General features: G+C 39.1%; 4 protein-coding genes across 8 annotated transcripts in view; 1 reads left to right on the top strand and 3 right to left on the bottom strand.

Annotated features, from left to right (window-relative positions):
* The window catches only part of LOC145495275 (DNA repair protein RAD50-like), a 41,727-nt gene extending 38,250 nt beyond the window's left edge, over positions 1-3,477 (bottom strand). Inside the window, exons 1-3 of one of the 2 annotated variants that reach the window (XM_081474869.1) lie at positions 3,382-3,477; positions 2,526-2,711; positions 783-866 (exon numbers count right to left, since the gene is read on the bottom strand). In XM_081474869.1, the coding sequence (XP_081330995.1) occupies positions 783-866; positions 2,526-2,648 (207 nt within the window). In that variant the 5' untranslated portion in view covers positions 2,649-2,711; positions 3,382-3,477. The remainder of the gene's footprint in view (positions 1-782; positions 867-2,525; positions 2,712-3,381) is intronic. The other variant, XM_081474877.1, reaches the window with a different exon arrangement.
* On the top strand, positions 3,477-5,245 carry LOC145495326 (uncharacterized). Of its 3 annotated transcripts, none has more exons than XM_081474937.1 (4): positions 3,477-3,526; positions 4,201-4,259; positions 4,410-4,500; positions 5,008-5,245. In XM_081474937.1, exons 2-4 carry the CDS (start codon positions 4,251-4,253, stop codon positions 5,232-5,234), a joined length of 327 nt encoding a protein of 108 aa, XP_081331063.1. In that variant the 5' UTR covers positions 3,477-3,526; positions 4,201-4,250; the 3' UTR covers positions 5,235-5,245. The 3 variants fall into 3 exon arrangements, with proteins under 3 accessions (XP_081331063.1, XP_081331048.1, XP_081331055.1); XM_081474929.1 differs by lacking the exon at positions 3,477-3,526 and adding an exon at positions 3,630-3,706; XM_081474922.1 differs by lacking the exon at positions 4,201-4,259 and having other exon boundaries at positions 3,511-3,706.
* Positions 5,246-6,065: 820 nt separating this feature from the next.
* On the bottom strand, positions 6,066-16,064 carry LOC145495316 (inosine triphosphate pyrophosphatase-like). Its single transcript, XM_081474913.1, has 9 exons — positions 15,149-16,064; positions 11,893-12,216; positions 10,943-11,000; positions 10,101-10,165; positions 9,648-9,721; positions 9,105-9,136; positions 7,930-8,045; positions 7,137-7,213; positions 6,066-6,286 (listed from the first exon to the last, which is right to left on the bottom strand). Exons 2-9 carry the CDS (start codon positions 11,944-11,946, stop codon positions 6,127-6,129), a joined length of 636 nt encoding a protein of 211 aa, XP_081331039.1. The 5' UTR covers positions 11,947-12,216; positions 15,149-16,064; the 3' UTR covers positions 6,066-6,126.
* Positions 16,065-19,065: 3,001 nt separating this feature from the next.
* On the bottom strand, positions 19,066-21,930 carry LOC145495299 (uncharacterized). Of its 2 annotated transcripts, XM_081474902.1 has the most exons (3): positions 21,730-21,930; positions 20,718-20,810; positions 19,066-19,680 (listed from the first exon to the last, which is right to left on the bottom strand). In XM_081474902.1, the coding sequence occupies exons 2-3, from the start codon at positions 20,794-20,796 to the stop codon at positions 19,292-19,294; spliced, it is 468 nt and encodes a 155-aa protein (XP_081331028.1). In that variant the 5' UTR covers positions 20,797-20,810; positions 21,730-21,930; the 3' UTR covers positions 19,066-19,291. The 2 variants fall into 2 exon arrangements, with proteins under 2 accessions (XP_081331028.1, XP_081331021.1); XM_081474895.1 differs by having other exon boundaries at positions 20,718-21,930.
* Between the last annotated feature and the right edge of the window lie 242 nt (positions 21,931-22,172).

The following is a 22,172-nucleotide window of genomic DNA, read 5'->3' as shown; positions in this document are numbered from 1 at the left end:
GGATCGATACCCTTAATCAACCATCAATCAACACACTACATGACATATTAGTTGACACTTGATTGACGTTCCATAAGCATCTTAGTCAACAGTCGACTAAATTTTGAACAATGCAAAAGAGACCGCCAACTAGCGACTAACTGTTGATCAAGTGTCAATCGAGAGTCGATCGAGTATACATGTAGATTGGGATGTTGATCACACATCTATAAAGGGCATCAATTGAAGGTATCAACTGACACCCAACCGCAGTTGCTTTAAGTACGCATGATCCAAAAGTTTGACGTTTTAAGCGTGCATCAAGTTATGAGACATGAGGAAGTTTGGAGCATGAAAGAAGCCTGAGAGTTGCATTGCTCAAGGTACAGTTGAGAGCAACTCTATCTTCTTGAGTGTTCTCCAAATTTCCCAAGTGAATCATAGCTTGAAAGGATGAATCAGTAATAAATTATAATTGCAGTTTAAACATTGCCAATTGAAATGGCAAATCAAACTTAACCCAGCTCAAATTATGAGTGATAATCATAGGATTATGATGCACATTTATATGAACATGAACACTGATGGCATGACTTTTCTATGTTATATAATGTATCATAAGTCAGGATTCAAACAAACTGTAAGTACATGTACAATGGGCTGTTTTGTTATATAATGTATCATCATTCATGATTCAAGTACATTGGGCTTTTGTCTGTAAATCACTAATTGCATGTAAAATCTCTCTGAATTACTGGTACCAGTACTGATCATCATGAGCTAATTATTCTTGTACATCCTACCTTAGGGTCATGAACAAACAAATTTCCTTTGCCGCCTGGAGGCATGTCTCCGGTGGCCATGTAGTTTAGGCATTCAATAATTGACTGTAAAACAGGAAGCAAAATTTCACCAACATAAGGAAACATCAAAGCATAAATTATGGAATTTGAGGTCTAGGGAGGAAAATGCCTACCCATCACAAAGTAGAAAATTTGTCTCTTTGGAAAAGTCATACATGTATGTAGGGTTGGGAATAGGGCAAGATGGCTGACTGCTATACTGTTTCTCTGTGTGCAAGACTTAAGCATTGTAAAAGTTATTACAGGTGTACATGTATTCAACTAAGTCATCCACTTTGGTTAAAATTAAAATTTACATTCATTTGATATAAATATTGATATGTCTTCATACATGTACACTGTATGAATGAAGTTGAGAGAGGGAGGGGTGTTTCAGAAGCCAGATTTTCAAAAGTAGTTCTAGAGAGCAAAGAGGTTCAAGCTAGAACAACATCCATAGGAGAGACACATGTACAGTGTTTTGATGTTATCTGGAACAAAACGATCTAAAGGGAAAAACAAACTGACAGATGGAATAAGCCCCAATTAACACCTGCCTCTCAAATGGAAGTTGGGTGCCTGAGTCATCCAGGAGCTTCCAATATTGGCACCCAGCTCCCACATGTAAATGGAGACCTCTCCCATGGCTTCCAAATCTTGGCAACCCAGCATGAAGCCTCCACATGGAGGGGAGCAAATAAGCACCTGTCACACTAATAAAACAGTGGGCAGAGATGGAAGGAGGTGGGGGAGAAAAACTTCTGAGATGAGTTTCCACGCTTAACAAAATGTTAACACTCAAGAAAACACTGACTACATTGTAAATACAGATTGCCAGTATGCCCTTAGGTCTAAGATCATGTGGAATACTGATGCATGTGCCAATCAAAACACCGCCAACTGCAACGGTACTGTACATGGAAGGTTTGAGCTCCTTATTGCATTTAACTTCATCAGTTTTGCCCCTTAATCTTAGTTCACTTTTGAGTTGAGTGAGATTGTCAAACTGTTACATATACATTTACAAATCAAAAAGATGATGGTGGAAGGAATATCTTGGAAGAAAAGGGGGTTAATTTGTGTGAAATTTCGCTTTTACAAGTACCCTGTCCTTTTCCCCAAAGTAATAACCTGGCTGGAGCCTGCAATCCAATCAAAACCCAGTACCTGGGCAGCAGTCAACTTAAAAAAAAAAAACATGCAATGTTGATGAGCTCTAAACTTAACGTAAGCCCACAATATGGTCACATGATACTGATCGATGGATAGCTTGTTTTGACAGCTGTCAATTAACCATAACATGGATGTCTAATATCAAAGATGTACTTATTAGTAATGGCGCTACTCTATTATTTTTCAAGATATACATGAGGCTCAGCTCACATAAACGCAGTGCAAGTGGCATATGCGTAATGGACGGACATATGTACGTATGTACAGATGGACAGTCACATGACAACCAATTTTTTTAGATCAATGGGTTACTAAATTTTCTAACGTATGAGGCTCCACTACAATGTCCTGACACGCATTGAGCAAACACACTCCAAGTTAAGTTAGTAGTGTTTGAGCCTTCAATAAAGAAGGCCATCAATGATAATAAAGAAAACTTGTCTAGCCATTACATGTACATTGTATGTCTAATGCAGTTAGAATTTCATCAGACAACAGCCCTTTCATGAAGTAGTTCATTAAGCCACTTACAGTCTTTCCTGCTCCATTTGATCCAACAATCAATGTCAAAGGCTTCTGGAACTCAATGATACTAGGCTCAAGATGGGAGTAGCTCCGGATCCCTTGAATCTTCATCTTCTCTAAGGACGACATCTTGCAGGCCTGTGACTGGTATAACTATGTCCGTACTCTGCCTCACTGTATGATCTTAACTTTCTATAAAAGAATGTTCAAACATTGAGTTGCATATATATAAATTATATTGTAGAGGGTGGTAAAGGAGGGGTCAAGATCACCTTTAAGCTTTACATTCTAAAAAATATGTCTACATGGCAAGAGAATATACACTGTATATATTTAATGTGTTTCCCTGGTTTGAGCCCCTCATCCCTCATTCCTGCCTCCTCTCCCCCCCTCCCTACTACTCCTATAAACCTCTCGGAATTTCCAGTGAGCAATCATGGTGTGAATATGGCTATTTCCTGTAGCTGCATTATAATTCCTCCTATTTAAAGATCTTCTTCTAGTTCTGACAGCCCAGGATTTCTCGTCAAACCCCCACGGAAGGCCAGGGTAAACTATTTTGACTGGTGCAAAAATATCTGTTGTTCAGCACATGGAAAACAAAGGAGCGATATTGAAAGAAAGCACCTGATTTTGCTCTTCTTTCAAATGTTAGAGCAAAACTGGCATTTTTGTGTCTCAGCTGTTTCTACGAAATGACCCTTCATCGCAGCGAAACGAACATGATTAATATCCGCTGCTCCCCGCTCCAGCTCCAGCTCCAGTAAGAGATCGCACGCCACAGAATTCGAATCAGTCCAGAGGATCTTTAAACGTCTATGGCTGTAATTCTCTACGGATTAATAAGACATCTTAAGCTTACCTTAATGGCTGATCTCATACACAAACAAACAAAATCGACCTTTCTTTCATTTGTTTAGGAATGCGAACTCTCCCGCCATTTTGGGGAAAGACAAAGCCAGGCTACTAAGCAAAGAATGGTTACAAAGCTGAAAGCCGGTGAGAAGGTTGGACAACCTTTCTGAGATCATATAAAAGTATCTTCACTCTTTTTCATCACTTTTGTCTATATTTATTGTGGAAAAAATTAATTTCTGACGATGAGCCAACTTCTTGTTGACGGTGCTTCGTGTGATAATGGGAAGAAGGTGTCAAATATTGGTGAGCTGTGTCCAGCGGTGGCAATGGTACGGTTTTCATTATTTTCATTGAGTGACTTCCGAATAGGGTCTTCTCAGTGTCTTCCGCTAACGAATTTTCTCATTAAATCCATGAAATGCACTTTCACCGTACATTTCCAAACAAATATCATTTTTGATAAGTTAATAAAGATGGTGAATTTTAAGCTGGGAAATGAAATGTGAAGGTGAATTAATCAACATGACACGAGCGTGGGACAAAGAAAAATTCTGAGTCCCCGACAGGAATCGAACCCATGACCTCCCGAACATCATTTTTGTCAAATAGGGGTTCAGCTAGGCTGGCATGGGGAGAGGTGACCGTGTACAACTACACAAGTCTAATACGGAAAGCATACCCCCTCCCCCCCCCCCCCCCCCAATGTTGCATTGACTAATTTTTTGGTTTATTGTTTTTTTTTTTAATCTCAACCTTGTAATATAACTGATGTTTCTACCGTGTTTAGATAAAGTGTATGTGTATGTGTGTGTGTTTGTTTCAGGCAGAGCACATGACTTCAGAGGGGGTACCGGTGAGAGTGGTTGACTGAGGATGAAAAAGGTCACTAATTTTTAAAGTGACCTCTAGCTACTTGTGACAGTTTGTTGTGATTTCTAGTATTGGAAAGTCCAAGAATGCTATCCACGGCTGTTTCCCTGAACAACTTGTAGTTTATTGCACTATTCTTTTTCTGTTCTTAACGTATCACAGTATGGACCTTGCAACATTGAAGATTTGGAACCTGGCAAGACCATGAAGTGGTGTACTTGTGGGCTGAGTAAAACCCAGCCATGGTGTGATGGTGAGTTCAACCATATTTGATCAAACAATTTCAAATAAAACAAAGGCTGACTCTCTCTCCTCTTCAAAGGCCTCTATTGTGTTGCATTGACTGTGTAGGCTGGTAGTTCCGAGGCTGGGGAGAGGGAATAACGGAAGTGCTCAGAGTGCACTTCCCATCGTCCCCCATGTGCCTTCCAACTCCCATTTCACCTCCCTTTCCCCTAGGGAGCATGTGCTTAGGGGAGAGAGTCTGATTGGTGTCTAGTCTGACTGGGTGAACAATTCACTGATGGGCAGGTAGGTAAGCAGACTGAATGACTAAATAACCGACTTACCAAACAACTATTAAACCTCTGATTATACCCTCCATCCCTTTATTCAAGCCTTTCTCTGTTCCTTCTCTTTAAAAAAGAAAAGAAAAAGAAATGCACCTGATGGCAGGTTACTGACTGACTGACTGCACAGAAAAGAATTGAATGGAAATTTGAGACAAATAGATGGATGAATATCAGTGTTGTATTTATAGGAGCTCACAAGAAAACTGGTTTCAAGTCTTTGAAATGGAAGGTTCCTGACCATCCCCAAAGAATCTACTCAATTTGCTGCTGTAAACACACCAAGAATCCACCCCTCTGTGATGCAACCCATGTCAGCCTTCCAGCTCTGGTAACAGAAAGGCAAAAGAACTGCAGAGGTGCTCACAAGAATGACATGAAATTATGCACCAGCTGTGGGTGGGTTCCCAAATGGTAGTTAACTAAAATTCGTCAGCAATGCAGCTCAAATTTGAATTTTCATACAATCTAATTGCATAGGCCACTTTTTATATTCATCAATGCCATTGCCACACTTTCTTTGAACCATTTTGTAAGAAAGAAACATCACAAGTTTGATTGTCACTTTAATAAGCACATACAGTATATCAAAAAAACATAAACAGCAGTAGCAGTGGCAAAAGTATAGTAGTCATCAGTAGCTTGTAACAGGTTTTTATCTATCATGAAATAGCAGTAAAGCGTAAAGCAAAATAATCTTTCAAAATTGGAGGTTCCCCTCAAACTTAATTATTTTTTATCAATTACAATAAATTATTGATGGTGTAAAAAAAAAATTTTGGTATTTACATAGTTCAACACAAAAAGAAGTGTTTAAAGATCACAACTTTACCCACAGCTTTTAGAGATAATTTCTAAGAAATTTCTTATAATTCTAAAGTTTAATATAAGAAAGGATTTACCGGTAAGGGGAGGCAATATCAAGATAAATTATTCCTTCCAGTTTATAATAGCATTATGCCATTATAAAAAGGGGAAAAAGCATTAAAATTCTTAATGTCACAGTCATGACACATGATGTGATACCTGCCACTAGGTTCAGTTTTTCCAATATACCATTTATGTGATACATGTAATACATGTACAATAAGACTATCATAATGGAGACTAGTTAGTATAGGAGATTTGTACATGTATGTTGAAATAACTGATCATGACTAATAAAAAGGTGTGAAACAAAAGAGTGAAACACTAAAAATGTTAATGATTTTTTTTTAATAATTAACTCAACAGAAGCAGAAAATATTTAAATATACAATGTACATCAAGTGACCAATGTTACTTTCATGCAGTATCAATATTGATGCTGTTCATGTTTTCTCAGTGAAGTTCCTGGGTTTCTTATTTACTGGTTCATCACTTTGATTTTCATTGGCTGTCACTGTACTCTCAAAGTGTTCCTTTAATGCCTTCAGAGCTTTACCCCTGTGTGAGATGGAATTTTTGATTTCTGATGGCATCTCTGCATACCTGGGGAGAATGCAGAAACTAGAAGGTCAGGGTGATGTGTACACACGTTTACTAATAAAAATACAGCACAAGAACTAAAAAATATCCCATGATACAGATTTTTTCTTTGACTCATTGCATGATACACGTCTAAAAGCTACAATAACATGTACATGGACATGTCTCTCCATGTACCTAGAGTGTTCGTTTGACTTGCATGTATTGTTACTAATTACTGAACACCAAGCACAGCTAACGTGAAGGCAAGTTTGGAATACATGTACATGTATGTTTATTAATGCATATACATGTATATCCTGCCTATAAAATAATTATTAGACTGCTGGGAGCCATACATGTGTCCTTCTAGTGTTAACTGCTGGCAGTCTGTTTTTCTCTTGAAATCAGGCAGGGATTCTGTGGTAAGATGTTTCAGACTAGTTTTTTTTCTCGTTTTGCCTCAATCCCTTTTGCCCATACCGCCCTTTCATATTTGTCTTCACAAACAAGCAGCCATCTGAACCTAAGAGAAAAGACCGGCTACCAGCTGTCTACTTCTAGTCTGAAACATCTCATCTCAAAATCCTTGCCTGATTTCAAGAGAAAAACAGACTGCCCACGTCTAGTAAAATATTGCACTTTTACATGTTACCAACTGAAACTGTTTAATATGTTATTTTACAACTACCGGTATTTATTTTTATCAACAAAGCTACCTACATTTTGAAAATGTAGCTTTGTCACACATCATACATTGTATCTGGCGAAAAGCCTTAGAATGTACACATACTGTAAAAACTCAGTAAAAATGATTAACAGTACTTAACTTAAAAATAGTTTCTACAGAATGTCATTGTACAATGTGACTCACGTCTGTTCAAAGCCATCTGGTTGAAAACATGGATCCCATCCAAAATTCCTTGGACCTCTGGGTTCAACTATTTTGCCCTTTGAAAGTAACAAGAAAAGTATGACTTTATATAATGAGTTTTTTTATTTTGAGTATTGCATTTACTAATATGCAAACCAGCTCAGTGGCAAGGCAGGATCCCTGAACCCAACAAAACGGCTAACCACAAGCTAACTAAGCTACCTTGGGCTCACCAGACTGCTATTCACTTATTTAGACTAAATGGAGTGCTAGTTACAATGTAGGCTTATAGGAGCATTATACATGTATAGGCTAAACCGCAAGGGAGCCATGCAACCCAGTAATCCCTACACATCTGGATCTAAGGCTAACAACCCCTTTTTTTTTTTGGGGGGGGGGGGGAGGGCTATTTAGGCTAACTAGACTGTTACGTAGCCTAACCAGAATAGCTGGCATTTTGACTCACTTGACTCTTGACTTGCACTTTGTGCAGATCTTTGATTTTCATGAAACCACACTTCTGAGTGCTGTCTGAAACTAAGCATTGCTGGTCACATCTTGGCAGATTTTGTATTGTACATGTTTACACATTGACTTTGTGTCATATATGAAGTTTTACATGACATCCAAAACATGGATATATGACCAAACTGACCAACAAGGCTTACTTGACTAACTGTAATATCTAATTTGTGTAGTTACAGGTAAGTTTGTGTGATTGCTATACAAGTCTCAAATCTGGTTTAAATGACAAAAAATAAACACAAAGTTACTTTTCATTTGGAGTAAATACCATTGTTTTTCCTCTAAAAAGCATGACAGGGTCCTCAAGTTTTCCTGTTGAATATGCAAAGGTACAAAGTGCATATGCTGACTTATCTTCCCATCCTGTTAAAAGTCTGTATAGACCTAATAAAAGATTAACAATAATATAAATAATTATATCCTGAGATACACTGGTAGTGCATTCTCAAATTTACTATGAAATAACTGAAAATAAATTACAATACTAGAAACAATGCTACATCAGCCTTAGATACTTTATACGGGTCCCCTATCCTAGTCAAATTGGATTTTGGAGTAATGGTTCTTGTGTAGGGAGGAAAACAGAGTACCAGGAGAAAGCCCTTAGAGCAATAATAATAATAATAATAATAATAATAATAATAATAATAATAATAATAATAATAATAATGATAATAATAATAATAATAACCTTTAATTAGGAGGCTTTCTCACAATATGTGGAGGCATGGTGGCCTCCTAGTTAGTGTGCTCACCTCCTATCTCCAACCACATGCCCACTTCCATTCCCCATAAAAAAAGACTTACATGGCTAAGACATAACACTACAGGTGTATAAGATAATGTCTTCAATTATTCAGGATGTTATATGTAAACAAGAAAGCATCACCGAGTAAACCATTCAGAAATCTGCAATTTCAGTACATGTATCTACACTACTCATACATACATACATACACGCATAGATACATTTATTTGATAAGTAGGTTTAAAATAAACAACTGTACAGCTGATGTGGACCTACAACTACTAAGTCTAAATAAGAGAAACAGAAATTTACAATACAATTGTCATAAAGCGAAAATACTATACAATAACGATAAGAGGAGTAATCAATTAATTTAAAAATACCTAAATTCAGGGTTCTTATAATTATAATTTACAGAGCATTCCTTTTGGAAACTGAGGTTTCTGACATAGGTCTTGATCGATTTTATCTTTCTTTTAAAAGAGAGAGGGTTTTCAAACTGTTTGAGTGTCAGGTAAAGAGTTCCAGGCAATTGCAGCTCTGTGTTCAAATGAACAACAACCCTGTTCGGTTCTTGGCCAAGATACAGCAACATTTAAACCTCAGAACTTTGTGTTATGCTACCTGTACGTTTATTTATACTTTTGTTTCTTAGTTTATTAGTGCCCTGCAAAAAGCAAATACCGTGTGCTCACCTTCTGGTCCTAACTTCTTCAAGAACCACTTTCTAAAAATGATGCGGAAAAAAATTATAACATTTGCTGTTAGTAATACTACATTTAAAGTTCCAGCAGATTTATTTATATTTCCAGATTTATCAGTTATCATGGGCCACCAGAAGACTGACAGAACCCATGGGTGGGACTTGTCTCAACAACCAGGTAGATATGTAGAGATATCGGAGAGTTTTTAAAGTAATTGAGAAAAAACTTACACATGTAGCAAGAGAGATCACCTTGTTAGTATCACATGTGACAGGAAGTGGTGCTTTCTTGAAACTACTGGTACTTGCACATAAAAACATGTACATGCATTCTATTTTGAAGTACATGAAAATGTACAAGGCTTATCATCAGCAACCCTACATTTTGTTGTCTGAAAGCATTGTTTTTAGTATTGAGAGGTTTTTGTCCTCTTTAAACAGTCACTGCTCTATGATTTTAAATTTACATGTATCCTTGGACTGCTAGGAATACTAATTATTACTCTTAAGAAAAAAATTTCAAAATAATACTCACATATAAGGTCCTGGAAGATCTCCTAGGGCAGAGAAACACAAGCATGTGTCTTCAACTATCACTGGACCTCCAATCTAATTACACACACAAATCAAGAAAAGAAAGCGCAACAATAAAACAACATGCATCAAAGTTCTGGTTGAAGTTATTTTTGTAACATGTAAAAGAGATGAAGTCAAGGTTTATTCATCTTGGAAACATTGACCTAAATTCTTCAAGTTTTCACTGAGGAGGGAAATTGTGTGTCTGGATTGGGTGTGGGGGTAACCATTAAATGATCTTCTGTAAATCTTCCATGGCTTTTTTGCCCTTATCTACATAGTGCAACATCTACTTAAAAGTAATATCATCAAGTAATATTGATACAAATAATATTATTCATGTGCAAAACCTGAATAAATGAAGACTAAACATTAGTTGTGATTCAGTGCAATGAGTTTTTAAAAACCAAACCTCTCTAACAGCAACTTTGCACTTCTCCTCAGAGATTTCATCAGGTTCACCTTGAAATTCAGGTACTACAGAGAGATGAAGGGCAATATTTGTGATTGGCTGTATTCAAATTATTTAAAATTAATGTAACAAGTTGCTCTTTGGGGGGGGGGGGGGGGGAGGCATGAACCAACAGAAAAAAAAAAAGGCAAGAAGGTTCTGGATGAGAGGGCAAGGCAGGGAGCAGGATTGTTGACAAGGCAGGAAATGGGGGATAAATAAATTAAAAATAATAAAAATGAAAATAATGGTGCATTGGGCTAAGGACTGAGCAGCCCAGGTTCAAGCACTAGACAGGTTTATTATGGTGTGTTCTTAGGGAAGAGCACTTCTCTTCACCTTAGAGGATATTAACTCCTGAAAAAATGCCAGTTATAGGGGTGGGGGACTTGCAATGGACTAGAATCCAGGATCCAGGCAGAGTATCAAATACAACTAGTTGCTTCTTTTCTCTGTTTGTTTGTTTGTTTGTTTTTTGTTCTGTTTTTGTTTGTTGTTGTTGTTGTTTTTGTTGTTTTTGTCTAGCTGATCCTTGCTACAGAAAAAGGGATAATCTCTAGCACTCTGAACCAGTTTTTCCAGAAATGGTAGAAAATACTGAAAGAATGAGAACTGTAAATTTGTGGACCCAGGTCATGATGCCTCTCTCTGCCCCTCTCATTCATAACAACATAGAATGCACCTGACCAGCCAATCGAGTGTCATGTCTGGCGATTTGATCGCATGATTAATAGTTACAGTCTATATTTTAAAATATTTACACCTTAAAGCCTGAATGGTTCTCTGGAAGTTATCGTACTTACAATCTATATTCCTGGATTCCACTTTCCAGGGAAATGTGTCTCCTAATATCGCAACAACCTTCAAAACAATCGGAGAAGGTTAGGACTTGTACACATGATCGCGTATATTACTATGCTATAAAGCTTAAGACATTCGAATTTGCACCTACACATATTTCAATACTTTACAACTCTCAGCACAAGTTATGAACCGTACCTCCTTTGCTTGCTCATACCCTGGCCATGTTTTACCGTCGTATGACCATGTAGTTTTTCACACTACATATTCAAAATGCCGGGGGGGGGGGGCACTGTCATATATGTGCTACATAGGTATGTGCTGCTATGAAGGGTATGGTTTTCAAGCAGTTTACTTTGGGATAGGGTATATAAATCAGAGCATTTGGGTCTAGTATAGGGTATCATTTTTCGCGAAACTGACCAGTTGGTTGAAGATTTTATTTAGACTAAGGAAACCAGGAATTGCCACTCAAAAATATAAAAAAGTGAAATCGGTTAGTTTAAATTTACGCAAATAAGCCTCCACAGTGTCGATAGATGGAGGGATTTGGGGAGTTTACTCTAGTATAGGGTAGCAAAATTCAGCTGAACTAGCTCTGGTTTAGGCTAAGGGTTCCAGGGTCCCAGCGGCACATCCCTACCCAGAAATTCCCAAAGTACCCCGCCCCCCGCCCGGGTCAAAATGGCGGTTCCGGACGATCGAATCAGGGTAAGATGGTACAGTTTACAATCCTGTTTACGGCCCACTTTTAGTATAAACTCCAACTCTAATGGAGTTTGACAATACCTAAATTTTCAAGGGATTCGAGCAGCTGAAGTTTAGCCCTCTACACAGATGTGGATATTGAAATGGACGATGTGCATACTTCGTTGTTTAATCAACTTTAATAGGTCGGGGAAATGGACTGATCTGAATGAGCGGACCAGCTACTCTTTCTTGACGTACTTACTTCTTTGAGCTTGTTGTGATTCCCCGTCACAAATGCTAACGTATTTCTCGACATTTTGTTCTGATCTCTCTTCGCGATCTTCTTCGATCTTCTTTCACTCTCCCGCAGTCAATAAATTGCGGGCGCGAAACTGAAACAATTAAACTCATCGCCAGGCCTTTTCGAGCGTGACAATGGAAACGACACAAATGACTTCTTTGTTATGTGCTAAAACGTTCGTACTTTCCAGGTTTATTTGCTTTTCGATCGGCGCTGCAAAGCGTTGCTGCTGACCGCGCAGCGGTACGGGATAAGTCACTACCAAAACTATAGTAACAAGAAGATCTGTTAGATCTTATAACCGCGCTTTTAAAATTTAACTGTTCGCTTAGCACTACCGTCGGAACGCAGTGCACATTCCAAAGCAGTCATTGATGATTCTTTTCTTACTGTAGACATCACATCACTTGATCAACACAAACTGTATTATTGCACCATCAGTGGTAGCCTTTGACAAATCTCCGATGACTTAATGGTCTTAATCTAGAACTTTCTTCGGGATATGTATGGGCATGAACGATATCAACGACACAATAATAACACTATTAACAACAGCTTTCTTTCTTAAAAGTCATGATTAAATTTAATTGGTGTTTTCCACGAGTAAAGGGCTAGCAAAGTAGTCACACAAGTCATAAAAAAACCCTATCCCGACCGATGTATCGATTTTGGTCACTCCAGTGACCACAGATTGAAAACGTGACAGAAAATTGGCGTTACTGTTGATTCTCACCAAATTTGTCGTATCCCCCCCGTCGGGAGAATTTTGTTAAGTTAGCTAATTTAGTATGCAAGCCACCGTAATGGCGGTCGCCGCCGGCGAAATGTTTATTTGCTCAAAATTGGGGCAAAATCTTTCGGAGATGGAAATCAGGACATTTGTAAGGATACAGAAAGTAATTTGGGACCGGTTGCTGGCTTCTAAGGCTAAATCTATCCAGAAGTAAGCTGTATTTTCGTTTTCGTGTCGAAAGCCACGCGATGAAATATTATCGGCTTGTTCTGCTGTCTTGTTCTGTTTTTTCTCTTTGTCGTTTTTGTAGCCCGCCGAGGCCAGTCTTTCGTCTAAATCAGTTGAAAAAGGTTCGAAAAAGATGTTCCCATTCAAGTTTAAACTCTCAGGCGATAATTGTGGAGTTTTTTGGCCGAAACGTCGGCTTTGTTATGTTGGTGTCTTTCGGTTGCTATGGGCGACCGTTGCTTCCTTTGTTAGGACAAGTCTGGGAAGTGAGGTCACAAAAAAATTCGAATTAATTCTGGTTTTGTTCGATTTCGCTGAAATTTTAACACGATAAAGCTGAATTGTTAACGAATAGATTTACCGCCTGCCGATGTGTGGTAGCTATTAACGCTGAAGTGTTATATCGCTTCGAAGTCAGGGTTTTGAAGAGATTTTTTTGCAACATGTGGGTTCGGCGTGATTTTGTAATCTGAGGTTTCGGTTGACCCCGAAGGAAAAAATATCCGGAAAAGGTCATTTCATGGACGATTCAAAGGAATATAAATATGTATATGTTCCGAGCTAAATTTCTGGTGAAAAAATATAATTTTTGACGAGCGCTGGGTTTTTAATTTTTTCCCGCGAAAGATGAGATTTATTGCTTCAACAGCTTTTGGCGAGTAAACATCACAGGTTGCGTGACTCAAAATTTGGCCGAGTGGAAGCTTGGGTCTGCTCGCACCGAAGTCGAAAAAAACAAGAAGATCTGTTAGATCTTATAACCGCGCTTTTAAAATTTAACTGTTCGCTTAGCACTACCGTCGGAACGCAGTGCACATTCCAAAGCAGTCATTGATGATTCTTTTCTTACTGTAGACATCACATCACTTGATCAACACAAACTGTGTTATTGCACCATCAGTGGTAGCCGTTGACAAATCGGTCTTAATCTAGAACTTTCTTCGGGATATGTATGGGCATGAACGATATCAACGACACAATAATAACACTATTAACAACAGCTTTCTTTCTTAAAAGTCATGATTAAATTTAATTGGTGTTTTCCACGAGTAAAGGGCTAGCAAAGTAGTCACACAAGTCATAAAAAAACCCTATCCCGACCGATGTATCGATTTTGGTCACTCCAGTGACCACAGATTGAAAACGTGACAGAAAATTGGCGTTACTGTTGATTCTCACCAAATTTGTCGTATCTCCCCCCTCGGGAGAATTTTGTTAAGTTAGCTAATTTAGTATGCAAGCCACCGTAATGGCGGTCGCCGCCGGCGAAATGTTTATTTGCTCAAAATTGGGGCAAAATCTTTCGGAGATGGAAATCAGGACATTTGTAAGGATACAGAAAGTAATTTGGGACCGGTTGCTGGCTTCTAAGGCTGAATTTATCCAGAAGTAAGCTGTATTTTTGTGTTCGTGTCGAAAGCCACGCGATGAAATATTATCGGCTTGTTCTGCTGTCTTGTTCTGTTTTTTCTCTTTGTCGTTTTTGTAGCCCGCCGAGGCCAGTCTTTCGTCTAAATCAGTTGAAAAAGGTTCGAAAAAGATGTTCCCATTCAAGTTTAAACTCTCAGGCGATAATTGTGGAGTTTTTTGGCCGAAACGTCGGCTTTGTTATGTTGGTGTCTTTCGGTTGCTATGGGCGACCGTTGCTTCCTTTGTTAGGACAAGTCTGGGGAGTGAGGTCACAAAAAAATTCGAATTAATTCTGGTTTTGTTCGATTTCGCTGAAATTTTAACACGATAAAGCTGGATTGTTAAGGGATAGATTTACCGCCTGCCGATGTGTGGTAGCTATTAACGCTGAAGTGTTATATCGCTTCAAAGTCAGGGTTTTGAAGAGATTTTTTTGCAACATGTGGGTTCGGCGTGATTTTGTAATCTGAGGTTTCGGTTGACCCCGAAGGAAAAAATATCCGGAATAGGTCATTTCATCGACGATTCAAACAAATATAAATATGTATATGTTCCGAGCTAAATTTCTGGTGAAAAAATATAATTTTTGACGAGCGCTGGGTTTTTAATTTATTCCCGCGAAAGATGAGATTTATTGTTTCGACAGCTTTTGGCGAGTAAACATCACAGGTTGCGTGACTCAAAATTTGGCCGAGTGGAAGCTTGGGTCTGCTCGCACCGAAGTCGAAAAAAAAAAAACCACGGGTAAACCATGAACCGCGCTCGGCCCATGGCCGCGCGGTTAAAAAAACCACGGGTAAACCATGAACCGCGCTCGGCCCATGGCCGCGCGGTTAAAAAAAAAACATCACCTCGGCAAAACATGAACCACGCTCGGCCTAAGGCCGCGCAGTTGATAATCGTTTATACCTTCGTTTGTCTGTGATAATGGTCGGTTTGTGGGAAAGGAACAACGTTATACATTTTAATGATGCCTTTTACGATTCACATAGAAATAAAGAGTTTTTGCCGCGGAATTGGATGAAATTAGAGTACCTGGTTGTTGACTGGAAACAGATACTTGAATAAGATAAAAATAAATTACAATATTCCGCGTGTTTTCTAGATTGTGCCAATACCCGTATGATAAAACGGATAATAAACTCCTACTTCAGGTATAGACATGCTGCTCTTTGATTGCTGGGTGTAGAGTTTCACGAGTCTAGCTCGAGTATAGGCTGCAGAGAAGATAAATGTTCCATCCTTTTGATAATTCATTTAAAACAGTTAACCGCTGAGGCTTTGGAAGCTGATGTGTCGAGGGATAGCCCTTCGTGGAAGTAAGGGCCCGGGCAGGAACTCCCATATGAAAAGGTCTAGGATGATTGTCGTCTCGCTTAGGGATAGAAATCAAGTATTCTGGTCTCACTTAGGGTGTTGATGACGAAACGCCGCTATTTTTAGCTCTCAAAGTATCTTTTAGGGTGCACTCGAAGAAATACTATTAATTAATTAAAACGCTCTTCTTTCAGTTTCTGGGCTCGTTTTCTGCCATTCTCTCAAGTCCGGTCCACTAGCGCGGGCTCCTTTCCTGAACAGCGGCTGGTAATCGAGCCTATAGAGGTCAAATATAGCTCGAGTCACGCCTGGATTTGTGTCCTTTAGGGGTTTAATTCAAATTTTCCGACGAGCATCCTTCTTCCTTTTCATATGGGAGTCGCCCCACCGAGATTAAAGGGTCGGTATCTCTCTGCGCAGCGCTAAAGATCACCCTCCATTCGTGCGCTAGTTTTGACACAGTCCTAAAGTAACCAACACGCACAACCACAGTATTGTAGAAGCCACCGAAGTAGACGATCTACTGCAAGGATCATCCAGATGTGTGTTGCACAAGTCGCTGTCGCAACACAATTTGCAGTGAGTAGTTTTCTGGTATCGGCCAAGTGTCCACTTCATGGAGGGTTTGTTGCAATCCCTGTCACAGCCTCTCACAACTTGTGCTGTTGTTCCATTAGGGAAGACCCTCCTATAGAGCGAGCACTGGTTGAACCAACGGGAGCACGTTCGTTGCCTTGTTCCCTGCAAAGTGTCCGTACCACAAGGCCCTTCCCTGGTGTCACAAAAGTGACACTTGATGAGGCCTACGAGAGAGTGAATTTGAAAGGTTAACTGGTGGTCCATTCAGTCTTTTATCGACTGTTTATCCTTATTAAGAGGATCAGAGAGGCCTGATGGCTTAATGGGACAAGAGCTTGCATGAGATTTCAGGTTTCTGTTGTTTGCCCGCCTCAAATGACATGCTGTTCCATCTGATTGCTGATAATCCAAGTATTTGTTGGTTGCCCTGGCAGTTCTTTGATAGCCTTTCACGGAGGCACTGTAACAATACAGTATCCTCCCTCAAGAACACATGCAACAACCAGTCAACCCGATCAGCTCTCTCGAAAGAGATCGTTGGAACCGCGCCGTGACTCTCAGTTGAATTTGAACATTGAACAATGATGACATCCCAAGAATTAAAATACAAGATTTGTTGCGCGTATGTTGCCGCCATGGAGTGAGTCATTGGGCGGTGGAGCGTGACCCAGATATTAATTAGGGAGCTTTAGATTGAACTACGAGAATGAGATTGAGTACGAGTACGATTTTCGAATTTCGAACCAGTGACATTTCCCAAGCCCCTGCCCTTCATGTTGGTTTTAGGTAGAGGGCAGCTCAATGGGTGGGATGGGTATGTGACTTGATAATGTGGAGACTGCAAACTAGAATTGAAGAGTCGTACTCGTACACGATGCCAAATAATTTTGTACGTCGGATCATTCTGAGTTCTAAAATAGATTTACCTTCTATTACAAGCACATCCGCAAACAGCATGATGAACAATAAGACGCCGGGAAAATTTGAGCAAAGCATTTGTAGAAAAAAAACCAAGATGTGTCTATAGTCTTCTTCTCGCCTTACAAGGAGCAACTGACATTGCACAGCGTTACCCCATGTACGTTCTCTACGGCACCTGAAGTAATGAATACAATGAAGGAGTTATCATTGAATACGTTAAATATCATCTAAGCGCTGCTGTAATGGCAAGCTAGATTCTTTTGAACTCGTGGGTACGCTCCTTTCTCCCTCTCCTCCCCATCCAAAAAAGAAGAAGAAGCAACGGAAAATTCCCACCGCCATCCATAACACAGTGCAAAAAAATAAACTAATTGTTATTTATATAAGACCCCTGAAACAATAGGTGGTTCAGTTTATTCTATTTTGCCATGTAGAATTATAAATTTACTTTCAGAAACTCAAAATCGCATTTGGGCAAAATAAAAAATGTTTAACACTTGTAAAATTTACAGAAAACCATGGCTCACCATGTACTAGCTTGTGAAACTACCGCTGGGTTAATTTATGAAGTAAAATGCATTTGCCCTGCATATTGTAAACACTTATGTATTTAACAAAACTCTGAAAAGAAATGGCCATGTATCCACAGTGAATCGTCCTGATCCCGCAGACACTGACTGGTAAAATTTATCCTCATCTTAAAAATGAAACTGAGTTAATATTTCGCAACAAAATCAGCTGCATGACAGTAAACAGAATTTCGGTTCTGAATTTGAATATGCAAATGGTGGCTAAAAGCACACCAGATGATAGCCAACAGTAAACAAGGGAAGAAGACGAGAAGCGGGGGGTAAAAAACTGATTAATAATAATATGTAGTAAAAAAAAAAAAAAAACAAGGGAAAGCAAAAGTTATATCTTTTGTTCTTGTTTTGTTCTTGCTTTTTGGACAGATTGAGTAAGCTCGAAACGTAAACTGAAACATGATTTTCTTGAGAAAGCACCTGTCCTTACACCGTGGCATTATTAATTACAGTGCGGCGCTAAACTCGCTTGCGACTATTAAATACTCACTGATGCTCATTGAAATGTCGTTGTGGGTTAAACTTTTCTTGCGGTTTCAAGTCAGACAGCAAAGCTGAACAGAACGCCCTAGAGCTAAGGAGCCATATTATGATGCTGGCGCTACCATTGAGTGGTCGCTGGGTTATTTAGAGACTGAGCAATCTGTGACGTCATGATTTACGCTGGTTGAATGATAATTGAGCTGGACCAACAGGCTTGCACCTTGATGTGGTCAGACTGACTTTTGCTGTTATAGTATAACTTGTGCGGGGAATTACCGACGCATTTGTCTAGTTAACAAAATTCAATCATCTTTTTCAGATTCCTGAGGTTATGCATAGCTAATAAATAAACGTGAAGAAAAGCCCGGGGCTTTTTAACGTTGCCTCGGTAAGAATTTTCGTCTGGCCGCTGCACGGCCACGACCGCGTTGCACAAACTGAATGCACAATAAGATTCTCCAGTGAAGGAGACTAGTAGGAGATAGTTAGTCATATCTTGTATGTCCACCCCTCCCCTCCCTCCAGCAACGGCAACAACAAAAATAACAGAGCTGTTATGCATCCAGAATTAACTTCTCGAAAGAGTAATCTCCCAGCTAGCGTATCAGATTAACGATGTCTTTATTATAATCGCTGTAATATAATATATATAGCTAGCATAGAAAAATAGATGAGAGTACTTTGCAGATCATTATGACAACATGGTTTGATTACGTCTAAACGAACAGTTTAGCGAAAATGAGGGCATTGAGTGTGAAACAAAGGGGTTGCACCATTGGTAGGCAGCAACATAGCGATACCTGACACTCGTGGTTTTCTCGGCTTAACTTCTTACTTTACTTTGCGTCTTTAAGTTCAGTGCAATGGGTTCTTTTCTTCTTACAGTTTGTGACTCATTTCCCACCCGTGACAGTGTAATGACTCAACCGGGAGTGAGTTGATGCAGTCATATTAACGGTCCATGTAATGCATTTTGAAGATGGATTTAACTTATGCTGTGTCAGTGATTGCTATGATACCGCGACTGTGATTAGACCGCATACACAAAACAGTCCACACGTAATACCGTGCTAATGCCATGTAGTATTCAATACCAACTTTTGATTTACAAGACGTAGCGTGAAACTACAGCAAGAACACCAAGAAGTGCAATGGTAAAAGTCTCGTGTCCCAGGCGTCCCGCCATGGATGGATTACACGGGTCCATGGTGTAGTTGTTACAAAGGTCCTGGTCGGAACAGCAGAGGACGCAGTGTTTCGTGATACCATCTGGGCCTTTTGTCGTAAATGTGGTGTTGAATTTCAAGCACTCCGAGGCGCAGTATCGGACGTATTGATGATTAGATGTATTACCATCAGGTGACGGTGGTTCCGTCTTGGCAACCGCGCAGACAGTCTCGCCGCTTTCGCAACTTCTTGTGCCGACTCCATCTAGTGATTCTGGAATGCAAAAGCTGTCATCTCTTGAGTTGCAGTAATAGCAAGTCGCAGCACCTGAAACGAAACAAATTGACATTTTCCACAACCCTTTATTCTTTGACCATTTAGTATAGCCCGTCATGAAACGATCCAAGTTCGACCGCTCCCGTAAATGGTCTTTATGCCAGTAGACAGACAGATCAGCTCGATAAAAGGAATGTGCGTGCCCGCTCATGGAGATTTGCCCACCGAACAGAAATTGACTGGTACCATTAAGTAGTTGATAAAAACATGTGCGTTGATTCTGAACTAGAAATTTGGCTGAGTTGACTTGTTCGTGCTTGTAGAACAGTCTTCATTGCGTTCATGTTTGGATGTGACTCCATACCGTATAACCGCTTTCCCTGAGCTCTAGTGACTGTTAGATTATTCTTGAATTGGTCACAAGAAAAGAGCCATCCTAGTGAACCATGCAATTCGCTGAATGCGAAAAAAAGAGTCACACTGATCACTAAGCTTGTTTGACTTGTTTGCCTGAAATTGCTAACGTAGCTACTGGACAATGTCGATCAAAGTGCCCAGTTAATACAAAGCCAACTACAGTAATAATAATAATAATAATAATAATAATAATGATGATGATGATGATGATGATGATAATGATATTGATAATGATAATGGTAATGGTAATGGTGATGGTAATGATAATGATAATGATAATAATATTAATAATGATAATGATAATGATAATGATATTGATAATGATAATGATAATGATAATGGTAATGGTAATGGTGATGGTAATGATAATAATAATGATAATAATATTAATAATAATAATGATAATGATAATGATAATAATATTAATAATGATAATGATAATGATAATGATAATGATAATGATAATAATAATAATAAAACTTTTTTAAAGCGTCCAACCATGTAGCCTGGGAGAAACCCATACTAATAAGGGGACACGGACTAACTGAGAAGAATAAGATATCTACACTTAAATACGAATATAATGCAGTCTAAAATGTTGGACAGTCCATTGGGACACCCTCCATGAATGTATGTAATTAGTCATCACAATGATCGATTCAGTTTATTACCATCACTTGTCAAATATAAGCAGGCAGTCAGCAAGACAGCGTAAAACAACAAACGTGCCCAAGCAGTGAGGCTAATCATCAGGGCGTGGATGCCTTTATAGAAAAAAAAAAAAAAAAGAAAGAAAAAGAAAAAGACGCTGTCAAATGGAATCAAAAAACGGAACGAAAATTGACCTCTTAAGAGAAATGTTTGGATGTTCTCTATAGGAGGGAACATTTTTATACGGTGAAACCATGTAAATGGAGGAATAGAGGAGGAGTAATATCGAGCTATGGACAGACCGTACACATGCATCGTTGATGCCAGTGTTGTCGCTTTTTTTTTGTCGTTTTTTTCGGTATAATAAAAATAAACGATATCATTTCAGTTTCGATTTCAGTTCCGAGTTAAGTTTGTGTATTGTAAGGTAGCCGTCTTTTGTACTCGAAACAACTATCAGAAAAACGCATGAAATGGACAAAAGGGTCCAGCGGTGTGTTTTACAAGCTTCACCATTATCAAGATTATAATTGCAAATGAAGAAAGTGAGATTACTGTCGCTTGACCTCAACAATCATGAAAAGTTGATAAACTCTGCCGCCCTATCATCCGCTGCTGAATTGTAGTTGGCGACTGGGAACAATACATTTTGCGCGTGGAGAAGAGTAAACACTTTCCAAGTGTCTTTTATAACGCTATATTTGCCAGGTTGTCGGCAAGTAACACAGTAATAGTATCAACAACGATTTGAATATTTTCTGATGGACAAAAATCGATCCCGAGTACCAAATGGCCGAATTGCCAAACTGGTAGCCCTTGATTTGTGAAGAGTCAAAGCATCTATTAACTTTGGTCAAAGCGTATTTTCAAAAATCACCGTGGATAAATACTACTGGTCCGCATTTTGATCTCTAAACCATGTGATACATGAAGTCACTTTCCATTTGACGTCTGACAAATAAATCACACATTTTAACTGCAAAGAATATCAGCGAATGCGAATGCAGCGTTCCCTTCTGTTTGCCAGTTTACCTTAGCTTCAGCAGTTGCTGACCTAGTCTCTTCTGAAGGACCCCCAGATTCGCAATCACGAGCCTTTTATAGCTTCCGAAAGGAAATCTTTGTCGACACCTTCGAATAACACTATAGCCCGTGTTTCTGTCACGCTTTCATGCGTAATTTATATGGTTTATATTGTTTCTTTTGACGTCAGAATGTAAATAATGGCTGGGATTTGCATTCAGACAAAAGCATCTTGACTTGAGAACTGTAACTACGGAAACCGGCGAACAACACTGCATCTTAAAGTATGCTTGGTTGTGCGAATTTATATTTCGTTCTATCTGAAGTCTTTTATTGATGCTAGACGCATTCGTTTATCTAAATATGCACAACAACGTGCAAACTCCTGGCTTGAATCAGCCACGGCACTAGCTGCTGCAAACCATTTTTATAGAAAATGTATCCTAAGAAAT

Source organism: Orbicella franksi, chromosome 1 (assembly GCF_964199315.1).
Source record: "Orbicella franksi chromosome 1, jaOrbFran1.1, whole genome shotgun sequence".
Taxonomy (NCBI): Eukaryota; Metazoa; Cnidaria; class Anthozoa; order Scleractinia; family Merulinidae; genus Orbicella; species Orbicella franksi.
This window is presented reverse-complemented; position numbering and strand designations above follow the sequence as displayed.